The 22,056-nt window shown below is 39.4% G+C and overlaps 1 protein-coding gene across 1 annotated transcript in view; it reads right to left on the reverse strand.

The window, feature by feature from the left end:
* Positions 1–22,056, reverse strand: part of SEMA3D (semaphorin 3D) — a 173,890-nt gene that overhangs the window by 66,378 nt on the left and 85,456 nt on the right. The window contains exons 4-8 of the mRNA XM_066592015.1: positions 21,982–22,044; positions 19,636–19,755; positions 17,208–17,301; positions 7,958–8,086; positions 6,548–6,690 (exon numbers count right to left, since the gene is read on the reverse strand). Of these exons, the coding sequence (XP_066448112.1) occupies positions 6,548–6,690; positions 7,958–8,086; positions 17,208–17,301; positions 19,636–19,755; positions 21,982–22,044 (549 nt within the window). The remainder of the gene's footprint in view (positions 1–6,547; positions 6,691–7,957; positions 8,087–17,207; positions 17,302–19,635; positions 19,756–21,981; positions 22,045–22,056) is intronic.

Consider the following 22,056-nt stretch of genomic DNA (forward strand, 5'->3'; position numbering starts at 1 on the left):
CGTACTTGAATAGGAAGGCATGGATGTGCTGTATGATGGTATGGTGCACAGGCCCCAGAGTGACCCGAACATGGATTTTAATTTTGTGTTGTGGTCCCTGTAGCAGAGATAGAGAGAAAAACCGAATTGCAAAGTTGAAGAGTGGCATGTGAGAAGCAGAAATCTGTTTTCCACACCCCGTGGAAGTGCTGCTATGACTATAGTAAGGAAAGTGTACTGTAAGTGGCCTACTTCTGCTACAGTACATGCATGAAGACATCATTGGACCTGTGTTCATTCCAGGGATTCTCAATGTGGATGAGTACCTGATTCTTCTGCAGACGATGGCAGATGACTTCCTGGATGATCTGCTCCTATCGTAGCAGAAGAAGGCCACTTTCCTTACTTCAGTCATAGCAGCAGTCCCACGGGACTTAGAGACGCGGAAAGCAGTTCTCTGTTTCTCATATGCTACTCTTCTACTTTACAATTAGGTTTTACAACACAAAATTGAAATCCATGTTCCAGAGGCCTGTATGCCATACAATTGTGTAGAGCATCCATGCTTTCCAATTCAAGTACACTATTGTTATTTGAACATAGGACACCAGTAGTGAGATATAGCTCTGGATCAGTCTCTGTGACTACACCTTGTATATAATGACAATCCATGACACTCTGCCTCATATTTCAAATCAACAGTTAGAAAACTTCCCTGCAAGAATGCAGTAGACTTTATAACCATGTAGACACAAACCACTCATCACTTTGTAAGTAAGCAATGCACTGTAAAGGTATGTCTATATAGGATGTAATTTCCGCAGTGGAAAATCTGTTATGGAGTTTGGTCAAAATCTATGTGTTTTACAAGCTAGGTAGTATTTAAACTACATGTAGATATACCCCAACTCCCCATTAAGACATTTTTTAGTGGATTCCAACACAATATTTTTCCTTGTGCTGAAATCCGCATCAATATAGCAGATAACCCACTGAGTTCGGTAATCTGTAAACTATACTAAATCTTCATGTGGATTTGAAACCTACATAATTGAAAAACAAATAACTGATCTGTCAATTCTTGATGTGGATCCCGCATCAGAAAAACAGCATGTAGATTAGCCCCATTTAAAAAAACAATTCCTTATTCCCAACATCACCAAATGACAATCTGTTCAGAAATTCACGTCAAGTTCTAAGAAGGAATTCCACTGAAATCAGCGTTCGATATTTCTGACACAGATTTACCATCATGTGAACAAGGGCGGACTCACATGTACCGGAAGAATCGGTCATGAACAATTCCACTACAAATCCACGTCTTACAAAGGGTGAAATCTGTAGTCATCGGGTGGCAAAGCTGCATCAAAATCTACATGTATTTTGCATAACAACATTTCCCTAATATACTGTTTTTATATCGGAATGTATCTTCTTAGTTGTGGTCATGAGCTGAACAAAAAGTTCACCGCCGCCCTGCCTTGCCTTGAAGAAGCTGCTGCTTCTTCAACTAGACTATAGCCTGCAACTGTACTGTTTTGGATTGTTGCTGGTAGTAATGGGGTTAATTGAGTTAATATCTTTATTTTTGGACATTTCTGTTTATTTTCTGTAAAATTCCTCCAAACTGAAGCAGTCAGAAGATTTAATCTTTCTTCAAGGTTTTTTTTTGCAGGAAGTCACAGATAGAAGGAATTTTTATGACAATGCACTTAATGCCTCATTTTTCTATGCTCTGCAGTACTTATTACTTCAATATGTTTGAGTTCTTCAAATAACCCTTCACTTACAAATATTCCCCTCCATGGGGGAAACATGCTAAATGACAGTGTCTTGGATTCTAACTAGATCAAGATTAATACTATTTCCTATTCTGCTCTTATTCTTTCAAGCGTTAATTCAATATACAGCAACACATACTTTCACGCTATACTGGAGACACATATGAAGACTGCCTGCTATGAAGAATACAGTGTTTCAGTAGGCAATGCAACAGATGTTTGTCCCTGGGCAAATTACTGTAAGATTTCTATAATTTTCTAGGCCTTAAACCAAATAGGAAGCAGACTGCTTCATGCAACAGTTGTCCCCTTAGGGAAAGGATCAGACGGATGGAAACTGGGCCAGTATTACTGGTTCAGACATCACTGTACTCTAATATTATCGGTAATTCCAAAAGCTAGGGATGTTTCAGCAACTGCATGCTGAAATTTAAGATAATCTTCCAGTCAAAGCCAGCATAAAACTATAGAGCTCAAGTGCAGAATGTTCCTTTTTATAGGGAAACAGCTTCTGCTATATAAAGTCTCAATTGCAAAGCGAATCTAACAAAATATTTGGTCAGATAAAGGAATTTTCAATTCTGGACAATATATTGAAACACATTATGAAACTACACTCATTGTCATAAAGAAGCAGTTGTGGCAACCAAATGAAACTTTCTATGTGTGATTGTAATGTTGATATAAGCCAGTGACTACAATATCAGAGCAAGAAGATATTTATTGCAGAAAACTGAACACTTGAAGGGAGGTTCTAGTACCCTGCTGTACCGCCTCTAGCTTGGATACAAGATGTGATACTGGTGGGCATGGAGACTCTAGTATTCTGTTGGGCCGACTGCAACTTGGATGCAAGATGTGATACTAGCGGGCATGGAGACATACAGGTTCCATATGGTATCCTGTGGCATATCGGTCTACATGTGCTGTAACTGAGTCTCTAGATTGTGCAAACTAATAAGCTGTAGAAGTTGGCATCTCAGATGGTCCCATACATGTTCTATTTGCGATAAATCTGGTGACCAGGCAGGCCAGAGAAGTGTGACAATGTTGTGGAAACAGTCCTATATCATCACTGCTGCAAAATAGTAATTTATTGCAGAAAACTGAACACTTGAAGGGAAGCTCTAGTACCATGTTGGGTCACCACTAGCAAGGGCAGCTGATAGCAGGCTGTAATTCTCCACAGGAGCACTGATAACATTGTTTTCAGCTGCAGTCCCACAGCAGAACAAAGGGTCTGTATGCAGATAACAGACCACCTGCTGTTTTCTGCATACAGCAAAGGGAGCCTAATTTACATGCAAATGAAGCTATTAAGCTACTAATGGGTATTAGTGCCCATTAGCAGCTTAGGCAAAATGATTGCTCAAACTGTCATTCTCCCTATCTTTTGAACAAATTTTGAGCAATCATAGAATCATAGAATTGGAAGGGACCTCCAGGGTCATCTGGTCCAACCCCCTGCTCAGTGCAGGATTCATTAAATCATCCCAGATAAATATTTGTCCAGCCTTTGTTTGAAGACTTTTATTGAAGGAGAACTCACCACCTCCCGTGGTAACCTGTTCCACTCATTGATCACCCTCACTGTCAGAAAGTTTTTACTAATATCTAATTTGAGTCTCCTCCCTTTCAGTTTCACCCCATTGCTTCTAGTCTTTCCTTGTACAAATGAGAATAGGGCTGATCCCTCTGCAGTGTGACAGCTCTTCAGATATTTGTAGACAGTTATTAAGCCTCCACTCAGCCTTCTTTTTATCAAGCCTTACATTTCCAGATCATTTAACAGTTCCTCACAGGACATGGTTTGCAGGCCACTCACCATCTTGGTAACTCTTCTCAGAACTTGCTCCAGTTTGTCTTTGTCATTTTTAAAGTGGGGTGACAAGAACTGGACACAGTATTCCAGATGAGGTCTGACTAAGGAAGAGTAGAGGGGGATAATGACCTCACCTGATCTAGACTCTATGCTTCTCTTAATACATCCCAGAATTGTGTTAGCCTTTTTGGCTGCTACATCACATTGTTGACTCATGTTTAGTCTATGATCTATTAGTATACCCAAGTCTTTTTTACATGTGCTGCTGCTTAGCCCAATTCCTCCCATTCTGTACGTGCTTTTTTCATTTTTCTTGCCCAGATGAAGAACTTTGCATTTCTCCTTGTTAACTACCATTCTGTTAGTCGCCGTCCACTGTTCAAGCTTTTCTAGATCTTTTTGAACACTCCCTCTTTTCCGTAGTGTTAGCTATCCCTCCTAGCTTTGTGTCATCGGCAAATTTAATCAGTTTACCATCAATTCCCTTCTCCAGATCATTTATAAAAATGTTGAACAACACTGGGCCTAGGATAGAGCCTTGTGGTACCCCACTTGATACATTCTTCCACTTGGATATGCAGTCGTTTATGACCCCTCTTTGAGTATAATCACTCAGCCAGTTGTAAATCCTCCTAACAGTTGTCTTGTCAATCCCATATTTGGTCATTTTTTCAATAAGTATGGTATGAGATACTTTGTCAAATGCTTTACTAAAGTCAAGATATACTATATCCACTGCACTTCCCTGATCAACCCAGTCAGTGATTCTGTCATAGAAGGAAATTAGATTTGTCTGGCATGACTTATTTGTTCCAAACCCATGCTAGCTCTGGTTAATTACCCCATTTTATCCGAGTACTTGCATACATGCTGTTTAATAATTTGTTCAAAGATCTTTCCCAGTATAGAAGTCAGTCTCACAGGCCTGTAGTTTCCTGGATTGACCTTCTTCCCTTTTTTGAAGATAGGGACAAGATTTACCCTTTTCCAATTTTTTGGGAACTTCTCCTGTTCTCCAGGAATTTTCAAAGATTATGGTGAGTCATTCAGCAATTACCTCCGCTGCTACCTTTTCCTTCATCTTTGCGTGTAAATGGGACTTTAGATATAACTGCATGCCACGTTTTGTAGGAAAATGCCAACTCCTTCTAGGTGCTTGATTTTTTCTTACATGGATTGTATATCCTCATTATGGTTTGTTATGGATCATTTCTTAATTTATGCATAGTGTACTAGACGTAACCAAGGATTGGCCATTGGTTTCTTGCCTTTCATGTGGAGTTAACTGGTAACTCTAATGAAAGTATCAGGAGTCTTTTAAAATAATAAAGGTACTTGTTCTGTTCTGGAGACAGCAAATCATGTAAATAACTTTGCATATGCTCCTTTTTACAAATAGCATTTAATTTCCAAACCCTGAAGTAGCAATGTTAGTATGTACTGGCTATTTCATCTCCAGGTAATATACAAAAAGAAAGAAGGTCCAAGCTTTTCAACAAACCCTTTTGTCGACCCCTTTAGGAACCCTTGACAATAAATTTTTCACAAGATGTCCCAATGCTTTGACCTTCAATAATTAGCTATAATCTGTGGGATAACTCAACATACAATTCCTACATAGTGAGGCATGCTCTTTGCAGCCATTTTCTGCTTTGTTAATAGATAAGGGGCCTTGATAGAGCAACTCCCTGAATCTCTAAATCCCTAAAAGAGCATATGAAAGTGAGTGCTATAAACCAGGCATCTCCTTTAAAATGGAAAACAAGCATTAAAGGGGCTGTAACCAGATTAAGTTTTATCATCTATCCACAGAATCGGTGACAAATGTCTGATCAGTGGGGTTCTCACTACTGAGACCTCCACCAATCTCGAGAATAAGAGCTCCCAGTCTCCCGCTGTTTGTCATTGCAGGTTCACTGCACTGACTCATTGACATGGAGACTGAATGAAGTGGTGGTCATATATGTGTGGTACTGCTCCATTCATTTAAGTGAGGTTGATTGAAATAGCCAAGTTCATGTACTTGGCTATCTCTGGCAGTCCCATTGCTAATGAATGGAGTGGAACCGCACATGCTTGACTATGACTCAGGGGTAGATGGATAATAATACTGGGGAAAAAATCAATCAATATAGAAGCTCCGGGACTTATGTTTGTGAGGGGGTGGGTCACACTTCCACCATTGTGACTATAGACAGTGACTATTCCATATTGGCTACATTCCTTCCGATGACAAGGGAAGGGGTGTGACTCACCATCATAAAAGTAAATCCCAAGCTTCTATATTGAGTAATTGTTTTCCAGTATTATCATCTGACACCGACCCCTGAGTGCTGTTTTTTTTTTCTTTTTCCAAGGAGAACATGAAAGCATATTACATTTCTATTTGGTAACCAAGTCTTGTCAATTCCGATTAAGTTGAACTTTCACTTAGCTATAAAACTGGTGTGATGTTTGATTTAACTTATATAACTTCTTGTGGATGAGGCAAATAAAACCAGACATGGTGGGAAAACATGCTGGAAATGACAAAATTTATCAGACATTTTTTTCGACTTGTGGGGTTAAACTTTCATGATTTGTAAGTTCCCTTGTTGCATTGGCATTTATTATGTCTATAAAGAGTCACTTCAGTGGGGGTGTTGTGCAATCTGCAGGCATTGTATTACTTTAATGTGGCGTCTGCAGATATGATGCCATTAAAATAAAACAGACAACACAATTAATTTGAGCAAGTTTTGAAAGCATTAAACCATATTGTGTAAATTAGTAAATATATTTAAAGATATTTTTCTTACAATAAAGACTTGGCAACATTTTCAATGTTATTTTAACTACAAACAAAAAATTAGCTAGTGATTACTTCACATGTTCGAACAGGAGATAATTTGCAAAACAAGCCCTGCTTGAGATATTTTATGTTTTATAGTGCAGCATAAAGCTGTCCTAATTTAATCATTCTCACCTTACAGACTCTTCCAACTCGAGAGAATATTGTTTTTTCAGAGGCGCTGCCTTCTGGGGATGCTTCGCGGAAGAAGAAGTAAATCTTGTCATCATCTGGATTATACGTGTCTGGTATGGAATAAGCACCAAAAAACTTTGCACCTATAATGAGAGAACATAGAAATCAGATTAGAATGGAAATGATCTTTGGTTGTGCTGCTTTTGGACTTCGTTTCAAAAATAGATTAATTCAGTGTTACATCATATGGTAACAGTTCGGTCTGATTTTTGTTTCTTCATATCCTCTCTGCTGATTTTAATAAATGTACTGCATGTCTAGGATGCTTATAAATAAAATTAAAAGGGCATTTCCAGATTGCTAAATTATATTCTTTCCACAGAAGAGGGGAGAACTTGCTGATCGTTGAGGGTCTGACTACTGGGAACCCTCTTCAATGCAGAAAAATTGCCCCCTGAGCATCAGTGAATTGGGACAGCGTTGACTGTGCATGCCTGTCACTCCATTCACGTCAATGGAAACTGCCAGAAAAAGCCCAAGTTCACACGTTCAGCAATCTCAGGTGGTTCCGTTTACTTTAATAGGACCTCCAGGTATTGCTGAACACTTAAGCTCAGCTATCTCTGGCAACTGTACTGAAGTAAATAGTGCAGTGGTGCACATGTGCACCCATCGCTGCCAGAGTTATGGGTTATGCTGTGGATACCGGATAACTTCCCAACATGTGAATACCCCTTTAAGTTTGCTGGATTGTAGATGTGTCAACCTGAGAGTAGTTGTTAAGTACATCATGATCTGAATGATTAAATAAGTCCTTTCAAGAGATACCTTAATAGCATATTGCCAAAACACGCCATCAATGTGTGATTGTTAGAGGCTTACCAATGTAAACCCTGCATATTGGTAGAATGAAGTGGCACTAGAACTACGAAACCACCATACTTTGACTCTTGTCAGCATCATTCAGTTTTCTCTGAATGACACATGGTCAGCTGTTGACTATAAAGGACCAACAATGCATTTTGCAAGAAAGTTGTACAGTGCTGGCCGCTTCACTATGGCAATTAGCTTTGTTCAAAGTGGCCACATCAGAGAGTTATGGCATAACTATAATCTTTTCTCTTGAAACACCCAATTAAAGCCTAAACCACGAGGGTGATTTTCAGTAGCACCATCTCAGAATATGGAACTAATGTAGAAATATGGAACTGGCTACATTATAACTGGCGTTGATGATCACATTATTTTTCTTCATAATTTGAAAGAATAGTTTGCTGTTGCAATTTCATGCTTAGAAGTTGATTGTTTCTTTTTTCCAATGACCCATCCTGTTGCTCTGTACTAAAGCGAGAGAAAAACCAGAAATTCAGTTTTTGCTGATCTAAATATCCGAATAATAAATCCTCTTACCATTAAGCCAGTAATGATCAGAGATATCTGTTCTGATGAAATGATGTTCATTAGGTGGTCCGAGCGAACGAGTGAATGTGGTTTCCTTGCCAAGGAAATCTGAAGCTGTCCCAGCAAAGAGATACTTATCTGAAAACGAAAACAGTAATCCATAAAATAATCCCTCTGATTAATAATGCTCGTAATTTAATCACATCAAATGTATAATTGGTCTTTGAATATTAAATACACACTGGGTCTCAGAAACCTTCTCCCTGGAATAAATTAGTTAAAAGGAACATGCCAAGAAAAACACTGTGTAATGCCTAATGCCTAATATAGTGTCTGAGTGCTCATTGAGAGGGTTTTTTTCACTTTGGACAATCACTACGTATTAGATGGGTTGACTATCAATATATACATCAAAATATGTCCCCCTGCTGACACCTTGACTGATCGGTTATAATCTGGGGGAAAACGTCCAGTAAGTATGTAATTTCCCTGCAGCGCCACCACAAGGTAAATGTAATATTGCAGTGTCTATTCAAATCAATGTGTTATGTGGGTGATGCAGGACAGGCCAGGTCCTCCAAGGCCAGAGACATTCTTGGAGAATTTTCTCAACTACGAAATCCCTTTAATGATCATTTTCTTGCAGTTCCATGCACAGAATCTCCAATATCATATAACCTTGAATGGGAAAAGTCATTATAGTCATATCCTTTGTCCTTATTGCTAAATATTTTTGCCTCATTAAACTGTCATCTAAAACAAACTGTCGCTGTTCATGCTAATGCCGTAGGCAAACACACATTTCCTTCCTGTGAAAACATCCCCTTAATTTATTACTTAAGGTATATATATCCTTTAGACAACATCACTTTGCTTTAAGTTAGTAACTGACAACCTATGAAAAGTGAATGTCATGATGAATAATTGATTGCGTTTTTGTTAGCCACATTGCAAAGGGCGGACAGCCACTGTGCTGGCACTGACAAGCCTTTGTGGGTGCGATGATACATATGTTTCTGTGCTGGGGAGATACAGTGTTGTCTGCAGCCTCTCTCAGATATACATATACAATAGTATAGCAGGGTGGTTTAGTATTTCAGATGCCATATATATAGATTACACCATATTCTAAGACCCACCACAACATGGGATAAATTCTTACACATGTTTAAAGATAAAAAATATTTTTTCAGGGCAATAGTTTTCTTGATTCCTGTTTTTCTGTTATTTCCATTATTAAATAAACTGGAATAGGACTTTTGAAAATGAATCTGGACTTTTTTCATATGACACTTTCTCCACCATGGGTATGTAACACATCTATTCAGCCTGTAGGTGGAACATTTGTGGACAATTCATACTTTTTTTACATAGTCATACATTATTTCACCAATTTGAGATAGTATAAATTATTGTCCATAAGCTGTTATTAAAAGCAGGCTTTAAAAAAAAAAAATCACTGAGGGTGGCTTCAAACTGGCGAGGGAATCACATAATTTTCCAGCAAAATTCCCAGAGAAATCGCAAAATTATGAAGCCCATGGCTTCCAATGGCTCAGGCATATTTGCAATGTTTTAACGCTTGCGATGCAGCGTGAAAAAACAAAATTGTGGCAAGTCCATTCTTTTTGCGATGTCGCCCATTGTTTCCAATGGGGCTGGCGGCAGCAGCGCCAACCCCATTGAAATCAATGGGTGAGGATCGCAATCTTCTGAATCTCCGGACTCTCTGCGACGAGGATTTTCAGGGGGGCTTGAAATGTAAGCGCTCCCAAGAATAATTAATAACTGTAGAAAAAAAATAAAAAAGAAGAATGCATCACATTAGTAGCGCTGTCATCTCTGGCGCATCTTCTTGCAGGTCCCCGCACTGTTCTGCTTCTCTTCTGGCCGGGGATTGAAAATTCCCGTCTCCTGAAAGTGCTGCCTCTGATTGGCTGAGCGTGTGACCAATCAGAGGCAGCGCTCAACATTTAGTGACAGCTGAGCACTGCCTCTGATTGGTGTGTCCCTCTTGCCGTCCCTTCTGGCATTTGCGCAGTACCATAATGTAGTCAAGGTAAATATATCCTGCTTCATGGCGCATGTGCCGCATTTCAGGACTATCAGTGCTGAGGTACAGGCCCGCGGGGCAGAAGCAAGCTGAAGAAGAGGCTGGGTTTGAAGAGTGACTCGGAGACCTCTTGGCAATGCCTCTTTGATTCAAGCTGAATCATTGGCCTATTGGGAGCACATCGATAAAAGTTTCCTAAAAACATAAACAGACTTTTTTTGTAAAAGCATGTGCGCCCTGCTTGATTCAGATAGGTTACCGCTATGGAAGCCGCTTAAAAACAATTTTTCTGGTGACAGGTTTCCTTTAAGATATGTTGGACAAGATGTCAAACACATCAAAGCAAGAGCAGGGTGACTTTGACCATTCCTTGAAAGGTAAAAAGTTTGGTATGATGTTAGCCAGTTTCTGCGATTTATCTTCCCACAATTAGTCTCTGAAAGACCTTTCCTATAATCAAATATGTCTATATACTAGCTTTAATGTGATCATTGTATATTTTTAGGAAACCAGAATGCTGATTACTCAAAGCCAAAAAACAGAAGCAAGCAAATCCCAGTGACAAAAGAGGCTTTCAGGGTATGTTGGATGTGGAAGGCAGACAGATACTGAATGCCACCAGATGTTAGACCACACAGGTCTGTTGCCTGATCTCTCACCAGACATACAGCCTACGGGAGGTTTTGAAAAGGTAAATTATATAGAAATTACATTAAAAGAATTTTCACTCTTTTCACCTGGTAATTGCCAGGTAGAGCGAAAACAGATGTTTTTACATCCATCTACCTTCTATCTATCTACCTATCTATCTATCTATCTATCTATCTATCTATCTATCTATCTATCTATCTATCTCTATCTATCTACCTATCTATCTATCTATCTATCTATCTATCTATCTATCTATCTAATCTTTGTAATTCGTTTTAATAAGGGAGAGTAAAATGTCTCTCTAAGTTTGAAGTAAAAAGTATAATTTAATTGCACACTATGAGCACTAAATATGTGGTACAATGATTTAACAGTCAGTTCAAGCACTTTAAGTAGTACAAGCTGACAATGTGAGCTCTTGAATCCATACAGCTAGAATAACTCTACAGGAAAACCTACGCTGGGTAAAGTGGTTTGACGCTAATAATGAATAAATGTTTGCAACTTCCTAATATTGTATGTCTTATGTTTCAATTCTTCATCAATGTCATCATGATCTCTGCTTGCTGTCAGTGCTTTAAAATGCTGTTGCTGTAACTTTGCTCTGATCAGGTCCAACCAAGGTTGCCAGTCCATGGGCATTGCGGTATCACGCAGTCGATCTCCGCCACCCGGGAGCAGGAGCCGGCAGACAGATCTCCGCTGTCAGCCTTATCTAATAGATAATCGCATGCTGCGATTTGCCGGCCATGAGCGGAGAATCTCTATGATTCTCCACTTGTGGACAGGGGGGAAGCGCTCTCCATAGCAACGCTATGGAGAGCTTGAACTGCGTTTTCCGCGGCCGGATTATTGCCGCGGGGAACGCAATTCAAACTCGGCCGTGGACAGGCAGCCTAACACAGGGGCATAGCATATCACATTACAGAGTTCTGAAAAACTGATATTCTTTTTGAGGATATAAGTTGGATCTTATCAGCCCGCATTTCCTTAATTCATCCTGGGTGCATTTGTTGACCTTTCATTTGGATATTATTAATATAATGATATAACTATTTTAACTATAATATTTAAGGACTACTTCTCATTACATTGTTAAAAGGGTTCTATGAAGATCTGGAATTTTTTCAAGTTTTAAATCTATCCACTGGATAGGTGAAAACTGATAAATTGGTGGGAGTTCAACTGCTGTGACTCCCACTGATCCCGAGAATGGGGGGCCCATTTCTCCTCACTTCTGGGTGACTTTTCCCACCTGCAGTGACATTAAATTGAATGGAACACTGTCTGCACTTACACAGCTGCCACTCCATTTATTTCCATGGAGCTGATGGAAATAGCCAAACGCTTTGTACTCGGCTGTCACCAGCAGTCCCATTCAAAATAAATAGAGTAGCATGTGCAAACACCACTCCAATCAATTTCCTGCATACTATAGGGTGTGCAAGAAGCCCACAGTCAGGAGGACAGGGACATGGCACCCCCATTCTTGGAACCAGTGGGGTCTCGAGCTATTGCAGCCCCATCCATATATCAGTTTTCAGCTATCCAGTAGATAGGTGAAAACATGAAAGAATGTGCAGTCTCCGGAATACCCCTTTAAATAAGTGAAACTATAGACCAGAAGGTGCATATGACCTACTTTCAACATTATTCTTAATACTGTTTGTTCAGCTATTTAAATCACATTCAAAATTCTAAATAAACATATTCTTAACTCTAATATGTGAGGAAAATAGTCCTTTAGGATGCCGCAAATCCTTAATTTATAGTTGGATTTTTGTTGAAACTTGTATAACATCTATCATGTTTTTTGAAGTTGTGCAGTACCTGCAGTTCCAAATCAAATGGAAACCTACATAAAAAATGTAATATACTCGCTATTAAAAACTTCCATTCCAATGGCTCGGAGAACATCCCTGTTAATAGCAGGTTCAACTTTTGGCTTCCCCAGCACATTTTTTGGCAGGAGAGGTTGGATCTTCCGAGAATTAAGAAATGTTTGGTCTTTCCTTCTTCATTTCAGGTTCATGTTGACATAAAATATGAATTCCTTGACTTTATACTAATAACAGTTGTTTCAAACATAACATGTCTTTTCAGCATCGTACATTTAATCGTGATTAAACTCTTGCGCTCTTTCAGCCAAATCACTTATCCAACTCAGACACTGTGTTTGTGAATATGTCTATTCTTGCTTACAAATCTCAATGAATTACTAGGAATCTATTATATAGAGTTGAAGTTATTACTAATTTATTATACTTTGTGTTTTCAATTGAGCAATCTAAGCATTATATAATGTCTGTTAAAAGAGGTCGCTAATATTTGAAGCTGGAGGCAGCATGGAGAAAGTTCTTATTTAATAATAAGTATCTTATTTTATTTGACGGTGTGTAAATAGAAGAAAATCATGAAAAATTAATGTTAAACTGTCTGAGTAATAGGGTCAGGCTTAGTCAACATTTGTGGTATCAGTCCAGCAAATAAGACTATTTATTAGCCCATTACCTGAAAAGTACAGTTTTTGTCATGGCGCATTGGCTGCGACGCACGGTTGGGACGGGATGACATCATTGAGTCAGCCCTGGCCCATGTGATCCGCACACCATCGAATGCTCCCTGTCATTTTGATGCTGGATGACTGACAAGGATACTTCTCTGCCAGAATATGGATAGATTGGTTGGCGAGGAGATGTGCATCCCAGCCAATCAGTGTTAGTTTGTGCATATTTTTTTACAGCTCCTCTTGAAGGAGGACGCAGTTTATACTCTCAGTCTGAAGGTGTTCTGGTCCAGTTGGTGGCTTCTTGCCCTGACCTGCGTCTCTGTTAAGATAAGTCTGCTGGTTATTTACTTACTTATCTAGGGTGTTTATACAGTACATCTGATTACTTCTACTATTGTGGTATATCATTCAGTGAGTTACATCTATCCTTTGTTATCTTTCCGTGTCAACATCTAGAGAAAGTCAAGATCCCCCCAGGTTCCTGATGCCCTTGTCAGGGCAGGTGCTCCACCAGTCTGCAAGGTATTCCTGTATCTGAGAATTTAGGGCTAGTTTGCTCATCTTCCCCGTTTAGTTTTTCCTTATACATTCTTGTATTATCTGTCCTTTAGGACATAGCTATATGCGTAGGTCGGATATAACAGTTTTTATGGTTGTCTTCTTGCAATGGCAAGAATGCATAATACATATATGCTTAAGTACGCAATAAGATACATATTTGTGACTTGTAAATTAAAATTAAAGGGGTTTTCGATCAGATTTCAATAGCTTATCAATGGGATACTGATTGCATAGTGCTGTCCTATTCAGTACTCAACGGAGATTGCATTCACTCTCATCAGTCTACAACAATCTTGAACACATCGATATGGTATATTGGAGCTAATATAATGCTCATGTTTGTGGTATGAAAAAATGAATGCCAGCTTAGAAGGACCGCATCAGCGAAAACATATTTTTCCATCCCTAACCCCCTCACCTGACTACCTGTCACACTCTGGAGGTCTCTACCATGTATTGCAGCCACTTCTCTGCAGTGCAGCCCCCTGTCAGTCTATTAGCTGGGGCTGTACTGGGGCCACTTTTATATTATTTTCCAGGGCCATTTTATGTTCAAAATCCAGTCCTGAAACTTAGGTAACACTAGCTCACTTATATATACTGGGGGTATGGCTACATAATGAATGAAAAAAATTGCTGGAGTGGCCCATTAAAGTAAGTCTGTTATGTGATTTATGTTGCCCTATCTGAGTAGCATAAGATAGGGGGATAGAAGCTAATCTCTATAATATACAAGTTTATGTGATTTGAAGCTGCATTGCCAACTAAAAAGGAAAATAAATCTTGACAGGACTCCTAGAGGAGACAGTGAGAGTAATCCTTACCCCACCCACACACAGTGATTGGCAGCTTTCCATACATCATTGTGTGTACAATGAAGGTTGTGAATTAGCCTTTCTGGATGTACTCTGCTTTTTACTCAGATATCCTGCTCCAAATCTTATAAACCTATATATTATGGAACTCAGCTGTTCCTCCTCTGTCATTTACTGATCTACTGCTATCAGATAGGTCACCATAAATTTCCTGCTTTAAGAGAAATATACAAACCTTGGGTCACACTTAAGTGTATTTAAACCCAGGGCACCAGTGTTACAAGACAATACGACTAGCCAAGTATCAACCTGATGCTGGCAATGTTGGGTGTCTGTGAGATCCTGCTCATAAACAAGTGGGAGATAAGTGTGTGCGCATCCAAAACTCCTAGAAATTTCATTAGGTAGACATGCACAATAGATCATCTCATTAAAATCACTGCCTGGACCTGCTCATGCTCAAACTCAGTGGGTAATTTACTAATCACTGACAAGTCCAGGTGATATGTCACCTAAGTCTGTTTAGGCAAACCAATTTAAGGGCTTATTCACAGGAGCATATATCATCCACAGTTTTTACGGACGGACGATATACGCTACCATCTCAGCTGTCTTCCCCCTTCCCTCCCCATCACCGACTCTCTCTGCTTCTCTCCTCCCCTCTGGCTGCTTGCAATGGGAGGGGGTGGGATGAGGTGGAGCTAAGCTCCCACCCACTTCCCGCCCCTTGTCCGCAGCTAGCAATGGGAGGGGCGGGGCTTAGGAAACAGACAGAAGGAAGGAGAGAGAGGCAGAGCCAGTGAGAGGGAGGGAAGGAGAAGACAGCTCAGATGGTAGCATATATCGGCCGGCCGTGAAAACGGCGGCCGATATATGTTCGTGTGAATAAGCCCTAAGGGTGCTTTCACATGGGACAGAATTCTGCCAGCAATTCTGCATCAAAATCTGCATTTAGACACTCAGTTTTGAAAAACACAGCGTGGAGCCCCAAAATAATGCAACAAATGTGAGGAAAACTTTCCCAAAAATATATTATTTGTAGGTATTTCACAACTCCCTGTTGACCTACAACTAACACTGGGTCGCACCATTTTTTTTTAACTGCAAGAAATTCAGGAAAAACATAGCAAAAAATCTAAAAACACACTGGGGCACATTTAATACTTCTTAATACTACTGCAAATGTAGAATAGACTATCTTTAAATGCACCAGATTTATCACAGTGACTGTTTACTCTAAATTCATACCACCTATCAGTTGGATTCGTTTATGCCAGATTTTGCATCAACATTTTGGTGCATTTAGGCAACGCCTCGTCTCCATAAAGCTACGTCCCCTTTTTTAATTGTGTTGAAAAAAGTGCTAAAAGTGTCTGAAACACATCATAAATATGTGCAAAGCACGTAAAACAGTTCTTTGGCACAATTTGCATCAGAAAACTGGCAAGTTTTCAATTGTAAATCTCCTCCAATGTGGAAAACCAACCTAAGGGCAACTAAACTTAGGGTCTTTTTACACAGGATGGCTGACAGGTTGTCCCACCGATGATCGTTCCTGTGCTTGTGAATGGAGGTGAAGTGGACCGGGGTTTACAAGGTCTATTTCGACCTTCAGTTTTAGGGCCCTTTTACACAGACCGATAAACTGTTCAGATCCCTGCATCCAGCTGTCGTTCAGTGTAAATTCATACCCCGACTGAATGACAAATGAGAATTAATTTGATTCTTGTACGTTTTTCAGTTTTGCGTGCATAAAACTTATGGACAGATAGGTCCATGTAAACAGGCAGACCTTCATTTATGAATGATTGCCTGTTTACTATGAATGGTGGTGAGTGGCCCAGAATAATCACTTGAAGATTCTGTCAAAACGGAGCTTTGAGTCATTTCACAGGGGGCATTCCACCGGCCTTTCCCCACTTGGATCCCCTAGAGTGACAGTTCTCTCCCTATTTACAAACAGAAAGAGAACTGTCACTCTATATGACGTGAGCAGAAAAAAGGCCAACGCAGCGGCGCCCCCACAACTTCAAACTCCATTTGAACAGCATCTTCAATGTATGTTTGAATACTTTGACACACATGGGTACACTGTACATACCTGCCCTAGGTTCATATTGCCTGTGGTTGGACCACATGAAACTGCTGACAGGTTCCCTTTAAAGTATTCATAGTTACTCCTAAAGTCATACAGTTACTTTCTCCTGCTTATTCTTAGCTTAAGTATTTTCATGCATAAAAATGTAACTGCACGTCACACTTTCACCTGGCATAATTTGGAGAAATCAAGTTTTTATTGTATGCAGATGTCTATAAAAGAAACAACATGATTTAGGAAAACACACGAGCTGCTAAAATGGGATTTTCTATTCATGATAGAATGAAAAGTCAGTAAACTGTAAAGAATAGCACGCACATTCAGCACCTGCATGTTACTTACACAGAGCCAAAATGTCTCCAGGATTAGCCAATTTAACGTTCTTTAAGGGAAAGAATGATACATTTTACCCATGACACTACCATCCGTCATCTCCTTCATATCTGTCTATTAGAGGCACATTCTTTGACTTGTCATTACTGAAAACTACGCACGCATGTGAATACAACTGTTGTCTTTAGGTTTCTGAACAAAGTAGTTGTCTCAAGGTTCCTGGCTTCCCCGTGTCTTACCTGTCATTATGGAAGCAAAGGGCGGATGAGGATCAAAGGGGCATTTCAACCTTCCCGACTCCAGGTTTTGTGTGTCAAGTTTGAAAACTATTTCCTGCAAAGAAAAAGTCATGACACAGTAAGAGAATGAATCTACATGAATGGTCGCTGCTGCCTTCAACATAGAAGGCTTTAACAAAGTGTTGGATGTATTATGATATACTTGGTATTTGTACAATTTTGCCATCAAGAATTTGATCAAATTAATTGGACATGTGAACCTTGTTTCATCCAGAACTGCTGTGACTGTTGTGTTATGTCTAAAGCAAATCACACACCCTGCTTCTAGTTAGCCCAATCTGATGACAGATTAAGGTTATGTTCACACGACTGAATCTGACGCAGATTTTTCCCCATGGATTCTGCTTCCAAGTAAGCAATAACAGATGCTATCCTGTTTCCCTGTTATCAGCTCTTTTACATGTAATATGCAGCAGTTAATACCTCAAATCCACTGAGATCATCATCCAAAACTCCCTCAAATTAGTGTTTAGCTAAGAAGTCACCAAAGAGCAACTATCTAATAATAATAAAGATTTATTCTATGATTGTACTTAGGACAAGACTCTTGGTCTTAGTTCTCTCCCAGAAGAAATTTATATTATTAAGTTTTATAAGCTGCCTGCTTTTGGCAAACTGAGCTTTATATACATTAACTTACCCCCAGCAATAATGGACATACAATATCAACATGCTTTAATAAATGGACTGAACTGAAAGATCAAAAGCCTGTCTTTCTCTAATGACAGCAGCGACGTCAATAGTAAAATGTATACTTGTTCTTCGTTGGTAATGCTGAACTTCAAACTAATGAACTTTCCTTTAGTAAAAATAAATATACCCATCTCATTGTTAGGCCGCGCTCACATGATCGTGTTGTATAGCATATTCCGGGTTTTGCGCACGGAAAATGCTGTACCAATCTTCCATAGGTATGTTGCGAATTGTCCGAAAAACATGCTCAAGAAAAATAGCAGCATGTTCTATCTCGGCACATATTACATGTGCATACTTGCCAAGATTGTACATGACGATGGGCAAAGCACAGCAAGTACGCAATGTTATTGCGTACTTTGAGTGTTGTACTCGTGGGTGGCATGCCGCGATGTATGGCCATCTGAGCTTAGCCTTTGGCCTTATTCACATGAGTGTTTTTACGTGGCCAATTTAGCTATAATAAAAAATCGCGACCACCTGGTTTTCAATGTATTCATTCAGATGAGCAATTTTTAGCCACGTAAAAACGTTATGCCGGGAATAGTAGGGCATTGGCAACCGTAAACGGCAACTGATTTTATGCGCAGCCAGAAAAGATAGGTCTTGCCCTATCTTTTAGACAATATATGTTGATGGCTCCCATTGACTCCTATGGGAGCTGCAAAAAAAAGGAGTCGGAGGGAGTTTAGCAGCGTCCAACGCTGTAAAAACATTACAGCTGTCTCTAGTTAACCCTTTAAAAACCATGCTGAGAATTTATGGCAACTAAGGATTTTCTGTTCTTCGGGGTATATAAACTGCAGCCGCTCATGTGAATAGACAAGAAAACATTAATTTTGGCTGCGACTTATTGCACCTTTTTCCCATTTACGCATTTTTTGCCCGCAATCTGGCTAGCGTGAAATCGCACTGCTCGTGTGAAAAAGGCTGACTCATAAAATTATACTTGCTTTAAAAACTAGGTTTAAAAATACTAATAACATTGTTGTGTGTTATTACTTCATGATCAATACTACTGTGTTTCCCCGAAAATAAGACACTGTCTTATATTTTTGCTTGCCCCAAAAGAGGCACAGGCTCTTATTTTCGGGGGTGTCTTATACTTATATAGCAGACGCCGTCCAGGTTTCTCCCACTGGTCTCTGCAGTCTGGGCAGGCTTTATTGCAGCTCTCAGCGCCGACAAAAGATTGCTTGGTGCTAGCAGGGTTTGTAAACCCCGCCTCCAGCAATTGATTGCTCTGATTGGTTCTCAAGTGCAATGGCTCAGCCAATTACTGCAGCGCTCAATGAACCAATCACAGCCATTCAAAGCAAGAAAATCATCTTCATTAAACAAATAAACCGATTAAAAACATTTTAAAAAGTCACACGATACAATATTCATGCGAAACCAGCAACATATGCTACGATTAAGGCTTAGTTTTTTGACAAAATGCGTAGGTTCCTGTTCGCACATGTGAGCGTTGTTTAGCTTTCTATGGATATAGTCTAATAAAGATTGATTTTTTTTATGAGGAGCGCTAGAGCTACATACATCATTTTTTCCACTTCAACTTTATAATACATCATTTCAAGCTCATTGTTATTGTTGCATCGTATTTATTATATATTATGAACAGGTGTTGTTTGAGTGTCAATGTTCAGACATGCTAACATATATATAAACTTACCTCTTTGTTGCTTCCAAGCTCAATGTATCCACATAGAGGGTGAAAGGCTCCAGTTCCACAAGTGTATACATGGGTTTTGTTGTAGTGATGAAGGACTTTAATGAAATTTGCACATTCTTCCTAAAGTTAAAAAAACAATGCAAATATTGACGACAAAATTATCCTGCATGGTAGTTTCTTACAAACTACTGTTTCTCAGCAAGCAGTGATAAAATCTTAGAACTCATTCTCTTAGTGCTTAATTTGCTGCACAGGATAGGTAAAAATTGTATGATTTGGGGGGTTTCGACCACTGGGACTCCCAGAGATCACGAAAACATGTTTTTTGCATGTGTGACCACCACTCCACTCATCATCTATGCGGTTATCTCCTTCAGTTCCACAGAAGTGAGTGGAGCGATGGTCATATATGGTATGTGCACTGCTGCTCTATGCCCTAGGGTGACTCAGAATGTGTGAATGTGCCATTCTTGTGATTCTTTGGGGTCTCAGTGGTTGGACCCCCAAGTGATCAAATATTTATTACCTCTTCCATGGATCAGTGATAAATGTTTTTGTGAGATCGGCCCTTTACAGGGATTGTTCGATGAGAAATATTGCTTAAATTAAAATCCAGTCCATCATCATAAGCATTTTTTGTATGTAAACTTATTAAAAAATACTTTATGTCCCTATATATTCCAGGACTAATGTTAGAATAGCATCACCTGCTGTTTCTATTGAAGAACCTTTCTGTGTCTGGTCCACTTCAGTAAATGTTCCATAGTGGTCATACCTACTCAGTCTTCCTTCTCTGCAGTCTTATAACTTGGTCACATCCCTTCTGACATCAGAGAAGGCACAGCAACTTCAGAATTGGCTGCTCACCGCACCAAAGACCCCTCCATATACCCAACGGAGCAGGAAGGGAAGCCAGCCTGAGCATGTGGAACAATTACTCACGTGGACACAGACCAAAAACAGCAGGTGCCACTATTCTAATATTAGTCCTGGGATATCTGGAGAGTGAAGCATTTGTTGATAATTGTAAGAAATATTTATCTTACAATCTTCATGGGACAACCCCAAGGCTAAGAACAGCTGTGTCTTCAAGAGGTTAAAAGTAGCACATTCAACTATGTATTAAGGGTAAAAGTATAGACAATATAAATATGTCTCTCTGCTTACATTTATGAATATTTTAGATTCATAAATCAGCATAAATATGTATATATATATATATATATATATATATATATATATATATATATATATATATTACCAGTATATCCTGCACTATCTGCTGTAAATATTGATTTTTCCTCAGGCATTAACTAAAAAAGTACAGAGCAAATATGTTACACCTCAGCTTGTTGGAAAATAAATGCCTGTGCTGTAGTTAAAAGTTCATCACTCTTCAGTTGGTTTTATTGGATAGAATCCATGGGTTACAAACAAGCAGATAACTGTGCTATACTTATGATATGCACTCGGCACGGCTCCGCTTAAACACACATTCCTCTTACAAAGAATAGTACTGTATTATTTCAGTTGCTTGGAAAGTTGGGTGGCAACAATAGTGATCACTAATATAGAGTTCACAGAGGTTATCACTGAACCCAGAGATACTTGGAAGGTAATCCAGCCTAGTAATGCAGCCTAGTTCTGTAGTAGTACAACCTTAGAGACCATATATATACATAGCCAAGCACACTGTATTCAAGAAAGCATCCAACAACTCCTATAGCCATCCAACTCTCCTTCAGTTCTGAATGCACAGTTGTAGCAATATATCAGAAAATCCATCACTGCATAACTACACAGAGTTCTCATTTAGGAGACAGAGAAAGCTGGGTGACTACTCTTGTGGATATTTTAGGCTTCACTTGAGTGTAATTCACTGCGTGCCACGTGCAAGGTGACACGCAGGAAGTTTGCAAAGGATGGATTCACGTGTGCTATAAAAATCAGTTACTAACAAGTCTGCCTCAAATTCTGCATGTCTTTCAGTTTTACTACAAATTTGGTGTAATTTATAGCAGAATTGGTGCAGAAATGTTGTCGATTCCACTTTTTGCAATCCTAACGGGATAATCTACGGCATTTTATCCCAAACCAGCATTGATACAAATGTATTATAAGCACTTTTTGGGGCTCATGTTACAGAAAAAAGTGTTTCAGTCTGACTGCGAGTTTACTGTGTGTTCAGGTCAGTAGACCAGCCATTGAATCGGGACACTCACCTATAATATGAGCACAAAAATGCACCATAATGTGATTGAGTGAATGTGCCCTAAATAAAAGTGAGCCACATCTCAAGGCAAAAGGAAAAGTTTGTGAGAGAAGATAATTATTTGAAGAACTTACATTTTCATCCTTCCCAGCGAGTTTACAAAAGTCTTCTCTGTCTTTACTCGCAGGCCAGTGAATCTGAAAATATGA

This window comes from Eleutherodactylus coqui, chromosome 2, assembly GCF_035609145.1.
Source record: "Eleutherodactylus coqui strain aEleCoq1 chromosome 2, aEleCoq1.hap1, whole genome shotgun sequence".
NCBI classification, from domain to species: Eukaryota; Metazoa; Chordata; class Amphibia; order Anura; family Eleutherodactylidae; genus Eleutherodactylus; species Eleutherodactylus coqui.